This window comes from Epinephelus moara, chromosome 14, assembly GCF_006386435.1.
Source record: "Epinephelus moara isolate mb chromosome 14, YSFRI_EMoa_1.0, whole genome shotgun sequence".
NCBI lineage: Eukaryota > Metazoa > Chordata > Actinopteri > Perciformes > Serranidae > Epinephelus > Epinephelus moara.
In genome coordinates this window covers 40,463,361-40,477,107 of record NC_065519.1, presented here as the reverse complement: position 1 = coordinate 40,477,107, position 13,747 = coordinate 40,463,361, and the positions used below count along the sequence as shown (strand labels likewise).

The 13,747-nt window shown below is 41.7% G+C and overlaps 1 protein-coding gene across 1 annotated transcript in view; it reads right to left on the bottom strand.

Moving 5' to 3' along the window:
* The window catches only part of ism2a (isthmin 2a), a 46,301-nt gene that overhangs the window by 18,838 nt on the left and 13,716 nt on the right, over nucleotides 1-13,747 (bottom strand). The window contains exons 2-3 of the mRNA XM_050061975.1: nucleotides 11,165-11,413; nucleotides 3,827-4,127 (exon numbers count right to left, since the gene is read on the bottom strand). Of these exons, the coding sequence (XP_049917932.1) occupies nucleotides 3,827-4,127; nucleotides 11,165-11,413 (550 nt within the window). The remainder of the gene's footprint in view (nucleotides 1-3,826; nucleotides 4,128-11,164; nucleotides 11,414-13,747) is intronic.

Below are 13,747 nucleotides of genomic sequence, written 5' to 3'. Positions count from 1 at the left end.
CCCCCCCCACGAGCCCTTGGCCCTCCCTCCCTATAAAAGGCTACAGCCAGTGAGCAATGGCAGCGCGTATTTTCGAAGTGAAATGGCAGACAGCAGAATGTCCACCTGAAGACGGCGAAGAAGTTGTCGGATAAAGAAAGGGACAGAACTCGGATTAACATTGGCCTTGCATTTCCAAGGTGGAGGGCACTGCAAGAGCTAAAGAGGCTACAGTTTGACTCGAAACTAGCTCTTCTTCTGGACAGGTACAACATAAAGTCAAATGTCTGTTTTAATTAGTGTTACAGTAACGTTAGGCACATGTCGCTATGTCGATTCAATTAAATTTAATGTTACAATCGTAGCATGGGCTAATGTCCGGAGCTTGAGTTATTAGCGGCTTGGTCCCAGCAATGGGTCAGGCGTTACGGTTGTGAGCGGCTTGGTCCCAGCAATGGGTCAGGCGTTACGGTTGTGTTAGGTGAGTAGCCCGGCAGCCCAGTTAACATTTGCAATTACCATTGTAAAATGTAGCCCAGCGGGCAGCCTGGCGGCTGTGTTTAGCTATTCCCCTGCCTACTTCAATGATGATGGTACCTGTAATAAATGCAATATATTTGCTGAAATGGAGGCGAGGCTCAGTGACTAGAAGAGCTGGTAGAAGCACTCCATAGCTGTAAGCTACTCCAGTAGCGGTAGTAGCTCTAGTGCTAACTCTGGGAGCTAACGCTAACATTCTTCTCTTCTCCGTGAGCCGGGAGCGGTCTCCTGACTCTCTTCTCCGTGAGCCGGGAGCGGTCTCACGGAGAAGAGAGGAATGTTAGCCGGGGGCTCATGGTCTCACGGAGAAGAGAGGAATGTTAGCGTTAGCATGGCAGCCGACTAGTGCTAACGCTAACGTCCCCACGCTTAAGCAAGCTCCCAGAATGTTAGCATGGCAGCCGACTAGTGCTAACGCTAACATCCCCACGCTTCTCGGCTCCGACTCACTGAGCCTGGCGGAGAAGCGTGGGGACGTTAGCACTAATCGGCTGCCATGCTAACGTTCCAACTCTTCTCCGTGAGACCGTGAGCCCGGCTCCCGGCTCAGTTGGAGTTGGAGCGTTAGTGTGGCAGCCGAGTAGTGCTAACGCTAACAGGAAAGCAGGGAAATAGGTAAACACAGCAGAGACCGAGAGTGAGTGAAAGACATCGCTAACTGCTAAACTAAGTTGGCTGTTTAGGTTTTATTTCCTCGCCCCTGTGGCGAGTGAATCTGCCTGCAGTGAAAGCGGGGCTAACCGGTGCTTCCTCCTCATGCTCCACTTCACTCAGCTGCCAACACAACTAGTTAGCCTCCGCTAGCTTTCCAGCTAGCGGCTCTCCGTTTGGATCCAACCGGAGCACCGAGCCCTGGTTTGTTATTCAGGTTAATGTGGGAAGAAGCAGCGGGTATATCGGGCAGCTGAGTGAAGCAGAGTGAAGCTGAGTGAAGCGGAGCCTGCGGAAGAAACACCGGGACCGTCTGGATGTGATAGTCCATGGAGATGCTGCGGTACTCGCCGGCACAGACGAGGCGAGTGGGGGGGTGGGGGGTGTTGGAGAGCAGAGGTAGAGGGAGGAGTGGCTCATGACACACTTTGTTTTGCTCTACAGGCAGTGCACAACAGCGAACCTAGCGGTGAAATGATTTAGCTTATTGCCCCTTTAAGGGTGGTTAGATTGGTGAAATGTTGCACAGATACTGCACGCTTTCATTTCTTTGATTAATACTGGGATGTGATGCTCTGCAGTGATGTTTCCTGACTCATGTGCAGCAAGTGTTTCTATTACAGCCATAGATGCTTTTTCAAACCAACAACAGCAACAGCAAAATGTATGAGGGTGGATAATGGAAGCAGAGTTCATTTTCTTTGATCCCTTTTCACTTGGAGCTGTTAATTTAGCATGGCTGCATTGCCGTCAGGTTAGCCATACTGGACTCATTTCTGCACGAGAAGCTGAGGCCTGCAGAGGGGAGAGCTGAGAGAGAAGGAAAACAGGCAGAAGGAAAGAAGAAAGAGCCCATTCCAGGTCTGTGTCAATACAAAGGTTCTACCAATAAATTTCATCTTACACATGGAGGTGGTGTCATGCATCAAAATGTCAGACCATGAAAAGGCTTGATCACCCATCTACAGACTGACAGCATCAGCCACATTAAAAGCACATGTGTTTTTTTAAATGTCCGAGCAAAAGCTGTTTTTAAGGCTTTTGGGGTGAGTCCACTTCAAGTCATAAGCTGTCATGAGCAAATAAATCAGGATGGAAGTATTTCAGGTCTGAATGCTGATTATTAAAAATCCAATGAACTATGCTAGATCAACATGAAGATTAAACATGGCAGCTGCAAATTAATGTTTCCATATTTGTATTTGGTAAACCATGCATTTGTATTGATGCGCACATTATGCACTACTCAAAATATTAAATTTCTCAACCCAGTGAACAAAGCCAGTACAGTGAACTGGCTCTGAGTGAGGAATCCTTTGTGAGTGTGTGCCTTTGACATGTTTATGTAGTGAGCCTTGAAGGAGCAGACCCTGTCATAAATCATGTCATGGCGGACAGACTGTGTGTGTGTGTGTGTGTGTGTGTGTGTGTTAGCCCTCTCAATCAGACAGTCAACAGTACAAAAACATCTTCAGACAGCCCGCTGCCAACATGCCCATGCNGTCATGGCGGACAGACTGTGTGTGTGTGTGTGTGTGTGTGTGTGTGTGTGTGTGTGTGTGTGTTAGCCCTCTCAATCAGACAGTCAACAGTACAAAAACATCTTCAGACAGCCCGCTGCCAACATGCCCATGCCTATTTGACCCTCACCATCCACACACACACACACACACACACACACACACTCAGCAGTGATAAGGCAACAACAGCATCTAAAAACTCAGAGCTTTCTATACAAGCAGCAAGTTCTACAGTTGGCAAAACCGCCACTGAGAAACCTTATCTCTCTGTTGTGTTGGGGCTGGAGGGGGGAAGGTGCATCCGCTCTCTGAAATGTTTTCAATGTTCTTTTATTGAGTCTGTCAAGCAAACACTAAAGGCATCCAAATGTTCTGCTGCCAAATCAACGTGTTTTGAAAGAGAACCCGTGTCACTACAAATGGTGGTTTTATTTTTATTTTTTTCAACCTCTGTGCTGCGTCAGTTTCCAACAGACATCAGAAAGTGTGATATCCTTTGATTCACCAAAACTAAATCCTGGACAGTACCATGTAACCAGGTAACTCTTTTCCTATATGCTGATATGACAGAGCAAAGGGCCCTGGAGAGACAAGGAGAGGAGGCGTGTGTTTTACGTTGAAGAAGGACTGGTGTGACAGAGTGAATGTGGGGTGCTGTCCCATTCCTGCTAGCCCCAATGACACAATATGACTGTTGAGGCGATTCTGAATATGATTTGGGCATGAGGATTGATTGGACCAAGTTGGACCAGGTCTGTTCCAGTCTGGGTTAGGTGGTGTTGACAGCTGGCAGACAAAATCTAATAATATGTGATATCTAAAGATTCTAAACCTGAGCCTTCAGATCCAGTCCCTGACAGTCAGCCAGGGTTGCAAAATCTGGACACTAGCTGCTGTAGGCTAATTTCAAGCAAATCTAGTTGACAATGATCTGTTAAAATATGCCCGGCAAGGCCCCAGTACTGACCCTTGGGATTGGCTCAAGACATCTCTAATCTCTAATAATGATTAAAAATGTTATATTACATTCATCAAGGTTAAGTCACAATTCACTGTGCTTTAGATTTAAATTAATTTTATCTAGCCTCATACTGTGTGAGTCAAAGCTGTACCGTTTTGTTACATTGTGTTTTTACCGTAGTTATCCTTTGCATCCCAGTCTTTGTTCCAGTGACCACGCCAGTCTCCCCCGACTCCACTCAGAACGGGCTCCTCTGGGTCGTAGTTGTAGTCCTCAGATTGTTCCTCCAAACTGGCTCTTTCCAACCCATTCTCCACCTGCTCCGGGTACTCCCAAAACAATGGCCAGAACAGCTTCTTGTGGCTGTTGGCCCATTCTGAAGATGACACCGACCAGTCATTACGCTGACCCTCCTTGACCAGGTCCATCTCCACCTCCGTCTCAGTCTGTGTGTCATCTACCACCTCGATGGTCACCTGAAAGAAACACAAAATACTTACAACACTGTTTATACGTATGTGTGCAGCATGCAGTGACTGACAATCATGCAAAAGGAATTCTTTAAAGTGTCAGAGTGATCTCACTTTGACTCGATGAAAGTTGTAAAAGTTTAGCACAATGTTATATGGACCTATAAAACCACTACCCTCAGCAACTTGCTTCAATGGCCCAACATATAGTGACCTCAGCAGCCAACAGTAACAACATCAAGCTTAATGCTTCTGTAATTTAAGAAGTGGATAATTGCCATAAATGGCCCTACAAAATGCATTCACACATAACTGTCAAATAACACTGATGACAGAGCAGCCTCACTCTGCACAGAAGTCACAGTAAATTCCAACAGGACATAATGACAAATGCAGCATAACCTTAAAGCAGTGGGAATTTAATGATTCCATCAGCCGCCTCATTCATCTTCAAAAAAAATAAAAGGAGACAGCTTCTAGGATTTTATTACGCTGTTCAAAAAAAATAGGGAAACACCTAAATCACACATCAGATGTTGATGAACGAATTATTCAAGTTGAAAATCTTAACTGATGTACATTATATAATTTGTTGGGAACAAAATGGATGTGTCATCCTGGAGGATCTGGACTTCCTGTGCAGCCTGATGGTAGCAGGTACCGCCTCACGCTACCAGAAGTGACAAGGACACTAGCAGAACACAAGACTAGAGAAGAATCAGTCAGGAACGATAAGGAGAGAGCAACGGTCTGTGTCTGCCACATGCAAAACCATTCCTTTGTGGGGGTTGTCTTGCTTTTGCTTCTCCATTCCACCTGTTGTCACTTCCATTTGCACCAAAGCAGGTGAAATTGATTCACAATTACTTGTGCTTCCTACATGGGCAGATTAATATCCCTCAAGTTTAACTGACTTGTGTTATACTGTGACCATTAAATGTTTCCTTTCTTGAGCAGTGTATGTTTGACCTGTATTAAGCCCTGGTCAAACCAATATGTGACACAGCAAAGTTTATCCATGCAACATTGCAAACGTATGGTATAACATAGGTAACATAGCGACTTCTTGCAGAGCTAGCTTAGGTCAGTGAACTACTGTAGCTGACAAGCTAAACACTAATATGCTAACAAGCCATTCAGTCAGTTAGCGATCTAGCTAATTTGAAGTATTTGTACCATGGACTCATGTCTCAAAGTTTTCTTCAGACTACACCTGTTATGTGGAGCAGGGCTTTAGAAAAGTGGATGATAGCTTATAAACTATGTTATCTTCTTCTGCTTTGACTCTCTTTAAAATACGACAATACAGTATACTGTATTCTGTGTCTCATCAGGTTTTGGAGGCTGTAATGTTTAGTTATGCAAACCAATAGCTTGATCGTTGATTCCTCCTGTAAGATCAATTATTGTTCTGATAAAGGGGATTCAGTTCAGTTCTTCAGTTCAGGAGCTGGCAAAACAGGTTGTAGTATGTCAATTTTTCTTTTGATACCAAGTAATAAGTACAACAAACTACAAAAAAAGTTGGGACACTGTGTTAAATGTAAATAAAAACCACAATAACACAAGATAAAAGATAAGAAATTTGATGTTCAAACTGATTAAGCTTATTGTTGTTTTGCAAATCTCCACTCATTCCGAATTTGATGGCTCCAACATGTTTTCAAAAAAGGTGGGAAGGGGCCATGTTTACCACTGTGTTACATAACCTTTTTGTTTGAACAACACTCAGTAGAGTTTGGAGACTGAGGACACTCGTTGAAGTCTGAAAGTGAAACCTTTTTCCATTCTTGCTTGATATACAACCTCAGTTTTGTGCTTCACAATGGGCCACACATTTTCAATAGGAGACAGGTCTGGGCTGCAGGCAGGTCAGTCTAGTACCTGTGCTCTCTTTTCCTACAAAGCCACACTGTTGGAACGCATGCAGAATGTGTCTCATTGTTTTGCTAGAATAAGCAGGGACATCCTTGAAATAGACATCATCTGGATGGCAGCATATGTTGCTCCAAAACCTGTATGTACCTTTCAGCATTCATGGTGCCTCCAGAGATGGGCAACTTACCCATGATGCCATGGGCACTACACACCTCCATAATACCACAGATGCTGGCTTTGAACTTTGAGCTGATAACAGTCTGGATGGTCCTTTTCCTCTTTAGCCCGGAGGACACGACATCCATGATTTCCAAAAACAATCTGAAACATGGGCTCGTCAGACCGCAGCACACTTTGCCACTTTGTATCAGTCCATCTCAGATGAGCTCAGGCCCAGAGGTGTCGTCTGTGTTTCTGGATGGTGTTGATATTTGGCTTTCACATGGCATGGTAGAGTCTTATCTTGTATTTGTAGATACAGTTACGAACTGTGTTCACTGACAATGGTTTCTTAAGTGTTCCTAAACCCAGGTGGTAATATCCGTAATTCAGTCAAATTCATTTAAATGTTGTGCAGTCTGAGGGGTCAAAGGTCATAGCCATTCAGCATTTTTTTTCTAGCCTTCCCCCTTACATTTACCTTACCCGATTTTAATGATACTAAATATTGTAGATGGTAAAATCTCTAAATTCTTTGCATTTGTACGTTGAGAAACGTCATTCTCAAACTGCTGGACTGTTTGCCCACACATTTTCACAAAGTGACCACCCTTGCTTGTGAATAATTGAGTCTTTTGAGTTTTTCCTGTCATACCCATTAATGACACTAACATCTGTAACCAATTAACCTGTGGAATGTTCCAAACAGGTGTTTTTTGAGCATTCCACATCTTTCCCAGTCTTTTGTTGCAGCTGTCCCAACTTTTCTGAGTCATATTGCAGAATCAAATACAGAATTAGTGTATATTTACAAAAAAAACAATAAAGTTTATCAGTATGAACATTAAATATATTATCTTTATACTGTATTCAACTAAAAAAAAAAGATTTGCAAATCATTGCATTCTGTTTTTGTTCAAATTTAACAAAGCGTCCCAACCTTTTTGGAACTGGGTTTGTATATGACTTTAAAGAAGTAATTTCTAAAAAGTAACTTATTACCCCTTCAGTGTAACCTGCCCATCACTAGTACAGCATGTTTACAGGTTGGTACAAGTTCTCAGACAGGATGAGGGGAGTGATGTCACCGCCTCAGGAGAAGTCTGTTTATTTGAAGATGAGATTAAAAGTGTAGTCGCCTTTTATGAAAGAGGGTTATTGTGCGGCGGGGGAAGGGACTGAGACACATGAAGAATATAGCGGGATGGAAAGATGAACTGATAGCGAGTTCTGATTATCTCTGTTACTCTCTCACACATGGACGTGTACATAAACACACATACACGCACAGGTCTCAACAAAACCCAGGTAGCTGATGTTTCCAACAGCAACAGTTTATAAAGACAAAGCAGCAGCTGAAGAACATGATGCTGACTATCAGAGAATGGAGAGGATAAAGGTAAACATGTCTCTTATTCTGTATTCATCAAGGTAACAGTATATGAATAAAGTGAGTCTGGACTGTGTGTCCTTGTGTGCCATACAAAAATACATACAATTTGGAGCTAATACTACTCTCCATGGCTATGTACAGCAGTAGCAATGTAAGCATCATACAGGCCATGGTATCAACAACAATCCCCAACAGTGGGCCCTTTCCAGGCATATTTAAATGAATTGTTACTGGCTGGATAAAGCCCAATCCATTTACAACTTGTTGCTCGTTTGGTTAGAATATGCCAGCTGCACCACACTGGACTGATCTGAACCATGTGTCTGGATTTTACAAATGTACTTTTTTTAGTTACACTTTCAGTTTTAGTTGGCCTTGATTTGGCTGTTTTGGGCACAGGGTTATATACTGTAACAGTCTTTCCTCTTGTGCCTCCTCCCTGCTGCGATGTTGCCTGGTTTCTCCAGCATAATTCTAGCTGTGTTAACAAGTGTTTTTTATTGATTCCTTACCCACATTAAGGAAACCAGTGGCCTTATTTATCGAAGCATGTGTCAAACCACTTCTAAATGTGTGTGTAGGAACTTTCTTCACGAACAGGAAAATTGGTATTTATCAAACATGCACACACAAAACATTATGGAATGAACATTATAAGTATCACCTGTTCTATCCATGTGCTCGTACACAGTTAGGGGTTAGGCTCCAGGAATGATAAGTTTACAATCTACATGGTTATCAGAGGTTGGGGTTTGTGTACCTGTACTTTAAGGTTATTGATGGTTTTATCATATTGATAGTGACTGTTTTGGTGTGCCAAGAGGAGTTTGTTGGTACACCTGGTCAAAAGTGGTTCTAAATGTATGCACATTTCAAGCACGATTTTATGCTTAGAAATTGGCATTATGCATAGTTTAAGCCAGGGGAAGGCAACCTGTGGCTGTGGAGCCATGTGTGGCTCTTTAGTCCCTCGCCAGTGGCTTTAAAAAATCATATGGAAATCAATAGGGCTTAAATTTTTTTTTTTTATATTTTTAATATATAAATTTTAATTTTTATTTATCATTATTGTAGGCCTAAAAATTGTAAAATGTGAAGCTATACACAGATTAAAAAAAAAAACAAAAACAAAAAGGTTCTGAACATTTTGTCAACTATGTCTACTGCTAGGCACCTTTACCTCTCAATGTTGCTGAGGTCCTGTCCAAATGAGTGGTGGCTAGTCTTGAATCTCCCTAGTGAGGCTAGCTATGGACTCCAAATCCAAAAACAGTGTTGGAGGAAAATAGAGACATACATAATGGGTGGACAGATTATTTGCTTTAACCACCAACTCTTACCAAATGTTAATAAATAGCCCACTGCTGAATAGCCACCTTGTGCTAAAACATATTAATGAATGCTCATTCAGTAATGTTAATAGGCTATTTTTGACGTCTTTTTAGTCTGTTATCATGATTTTACTCAATATGTTTTGCGGATCCAGACAATTTTTTTTTTTAATTTTAGTCAAAAATGGCTCTGTTGATAGTAAAGGTTTAAGCACAAAAATCAAAGTCAACAAGTCAAAATAAGTTGCAGTTTGACTTCGTGAATAATATTTGGAAAATTAGACCAACCCTTTCTGTAATGAAAGAATGAGCAGCAGGTACTCAAAGTGATAGGTTTCATTTTATTTGTTGTGTCAGCAAAACCTACCCACAGCTTGTCCTTTATTACAGGTTCTTAAAAGTTACTTTAATGTTATAGCCACTACTCAAAGAAGGAGCAAGCTCAAATCTATTAGAAAAGTGAAATCTCCAAAGATGATTGCATGGATGATGTCATAATGTATGGCAGAATCAGCTCGGTTTGTGTAATCCACATTAAAAAATATTGGGGTTAACAGTGTACATCACTACTTGTGGAGCTGTGCAGTGTTTCTGTATTATGTATTAGCAGCAACCTCTGGAGCTGAAAAATGAAGCCAATGAAGAAGTCACAAAAACTGCAGTTCTCTGAATGGCCACTTGAGGCTGGCTCCAAGAGTGACTCAATCCCCACTGACCCCCATCATAAATTGCCCAACTTCACAGCAGCAATAAACATATTTACAGCCTGGGTTTGGTCTCTATAGCTAATTGCACTGGGGGGGAAGCATAATTAAGGGCCTGGGCCACCTTGAGGGACAGGTGGATACTGTTCATTTATGGAACCCTAACCCTAACCCTCGCTATCACGGCGACAATGTTGGTTGGTGTAACCCCAGATACAGAGTAAAGGTGTTTCAGTTTAGTTTATCAGTTTATGAAAGTTGATTATAACTCTTTGTTTGTTTAAAAAGTCTTGTTCAGACCCCCTAAGGAGTTGGATATTCAGTTTTTTTTCAGTAATTACTTTGGTTTGAATGGTTTTAAGCCATTTTTGATAGTGACAATTAGCATTAGCATTCACACCATAGCTGTAAATGCACTGTGCCAGCACCTATCGTTAGGGTTAGCTCCACCCTCTTGTTCAAATATGTTCACCTGTGGCTCCAAAAATCCAGAATGGAGACAGCCAAAATGCCGAACTAGAAGCTTCAAAAAGGCAGTCCACAAACCACAGGGTGATGTCATGTTAGCTAGGGGCATTATCTTATACAATCTATGGTTAATCCCAGGTCATGACAATTCAAATACAACTTTTTTCTTTTTTCATTGTGCCTAGAATCTTTAAAGATTAAATTTAAAGCATCATCAGATTTAGAATTATTCACCAAACTCACTCACACTAATAACTTCTTCTGTACTTCTTGTTCTTGATTATATATAACCTTATTTTTAGTTTAAAGGTACACTCAGTACTTTACCATATTATTATTTTGTATAGCTGTGTTGTTAATTTATTATAGGCTATCTCTTTTAGTTTTGTGCACTTGTGTAAACAGTGCATACATCATACAATGTTGTATTAAATTATAATGTGAAAGAAACATGGAATAATAAGGTACAGCATTGACTGTCTTTTAGTAATTTACTTGTACATGTATTGTACTTGACATGGCGCAAAATAGGCTTTGTTCTGTCTCTACTAAATTCAGGATGTCATGCATCTCTCACTCTGTTGACCAGGCAGTGAATTCCAGAGTAACATCATCATTTCTCTTTAAATCAACTCCACAAGTCTTAACACTTTTTTTTTATAAAGCCAACTCCACCAGGGTTTGGCTTTACAGTTGCACTTAAAAATGACCTTTTGACCATTTATATTCTGCTCTCATATGTTTTATATTTTCACTTTTTCCCCCCTTTTACTTTTTTTCTTTTATTTCTCCAAACCCTGTGTAGATGTCTGAGGTTCATGGACAAGTTGGAGCGCCCCACTGTTAAAGGTCCTGCATATGGTAACTTAAGACGCTGTCCTGACTCAAACCAGCTGTACACAGAGATGGGATGTATGGAGCCAGAGGGAGATACATGGTGCTGAGAGCAAATACTGAGAAGAAAGTGAAGGAAGATGACTTAATCTGGAACACCTGCACTTCAGTGATGATATGAACCCTTAATGCTATGAGAAAAGTGACCTAATACTACTTCTGATGATACAATTAGTACAAAATATTTTGACTTCTTGCCACTTGGATATCCCCTACCTGGATGTTGGGATTCTGTGAGCCCATGTCTGCATTAGCCAGCTCTGGGAAGTTCCTCAGGTCCAGGATGAAAAGCTCAGGGTCTTCCTCAGGTTCAGGTGGGGGGAGGACACCCTGGTGATGGTGCTGGGACCAGCGTTGTCTGGACTTGGGGAGAGATGGACCAGATGGCAGAGTCTGCAGAAGGTTCTCCTGCTGAAGCTCCTGGAGAGTCTGACGATTGTTGCCAGGACTCGTCTCTGCTATCACCTGAGAGGGGGGGAAAGACAGTGATTATGCTGTCTAGCATAGAAACAACTGAGTAAAATATCAGGTGAAAGGACTTAAGTGTTCTTAAGTTTTTGACCACATGCGTCTTCATGAGCATTTCCTTGTGTTGTTTGGTCCACCAGCAATCTGGGGACACGGGGGACATAACCCCACCACTTTCTTAATCTAGCAACATCATGGTAGCTCTCTTGTTTCCAATATTCTAATGATGGGTCCACAGGATTAGTCTGCTACCCCGGCACTATATCCACTTCATCAGTCACCAATTAACTCCGATCAGCTGATGCGACTCCAGCGTACGCTCGGATAATAATCAAGCGGACCCAGTCTCGCACTGTGAGTTGCAGACACTTAATGACTAGAGTGGTAAAGTTAAGTGCAGTGCTGGGCAGTAATGCATTACCAGTAATGAGTTACAGTAATACTATTACTTTTTCCTGCAATGAGTTGTGTAACTAATTACTAATACAGTTTCAGCAATAATAGTACTGTTATCCCAAAACCTTGAGCTTTTGTCATCACCCCACTACTGACTTAAAATACACTGAAAAAATCACACCAGCTGATTCATTTTGGTATTCATTGTGCTGCACATGCACGTTACAAAAGCGGCAAGATACTTCAGAAGATGGATATGCTTACATTACACAGCTGGAAATATCCCCATTACTTTGATTTTGTCAGGAGAAACTATAATGTAAGCATAGTTATTCCGAGTAATGTTATGCCCCAGGTCATTATTTTTGTACATGTGTTTGTATTGGTTTGCAGTGATCTGTCAGATGTTTGTCTCTTCCCCTCAGAGTATGCGCATATGGTTGTTGCAAGGCAGGTGGTGTTTGCAGATTGGACCATTCGCAGAGATTGCTGTCACCGGATTAGTCCAGTGCATGACAGAGGATTTTCAAACGCCAGCTGATAGAGGCTCTTCCCTCCGTTTCACTCTACCACCTCCAACAAAGCCAGCACTTTTGTGAATGTAGATTTTGGATCACAACTAGTAGAATACAGTAGAAAAGTAATATGACGAGAAGTGAAACAGATTACAGTTGGCAGGGAGTAATAAGAAAAGTCATGATATTACACAAATAATATAATAGAGTACACAAATGCATAACAGAGACAATCCTTATACAAATCCTGTAGATTGTTTGCTTGTTTTTATTATATCCAAGATACAAACCGAGCTGGACATATTGAAGCTGAATAATCGACTTGTCAGTGCTCTCTGTTAGATAAATTATGTGATGGTGACATTGTTTCCAAATGATCTCAAGCCTAGGTTGGATTATCTGTATTTCAGCTTGTCAGCCCCCTTGTAGACAACTGGCATAAACACAAACACATATCTTCACACACACACATACACACACACACACACACACACACACACACACACACACACACACACGATTTGGGGAAAAAAACTGTAATGTATGAACACAATATCGCATTATACGATACATTTTGATATAGCACAGAATATAGCATTTGCCAGCCACCATTGTTAAACAGTCAAAATATCAGTAAAAATAAGTCATATAATACACACTAGGCTGTGCCTATAAATAATCACATTTAGTCTGATTTTTAAAGCTTATTGTGTTTGACACCAGAATTTCCATTTGCCTCTGAACACCTCACAGAGACATCAAAGCATATCGCCACAGCTCCGCCATTTTGACCTGCCGCCTCTCCCAGTAAGTAGCTCTAAACGTCCCTGTTAATAGCTAATAGTTTGAATGGTAGAAATACAGATTTGATGTTTTAAAGTTGCATTTACATCATTTTGTAACCAAACATGAATGGAAGGGAGAAAACATTTCTCCTGTGAGCAGCCTGGGAAAACCTATACTGTTAGCCAGCTAAGCTAATTTTAGCCACATAAACTGACACAAAACATCAAGTTAGCTGTTTATATCCAATGACAATCAAGCTCTGTCTTTTTCCACTGACTAAATTTACTATCCTGATACTAATATGAAGCTGAGAAATATAAAACAAATGAAGCAGTAGTAATGTTGTTTGCTGCAGTGCACTGTTAGACAGACACCAGCTAATCCCTCATTTTAGTGACAAGCTAACTTACAAAATGATTTATGCTTGTCTCTGGCTTAGTTTCTGTCAGCAGTTTTAGCTATTAGCAGCCTTCAGTGAGGTAAGACAAGCCTAAGGGCTCTAGTTTACCGGCGCAGCGCAGGGTGGCGAACCCCGCGCAGAGCTAGTTTCGAGCAGCGCAACCCGAGGCGCACTCAGTTTGGTAGTTTGGCAGACCGAGGTGCGCTGAGATGGGTGTGGCGGCGCAGCAGGGGG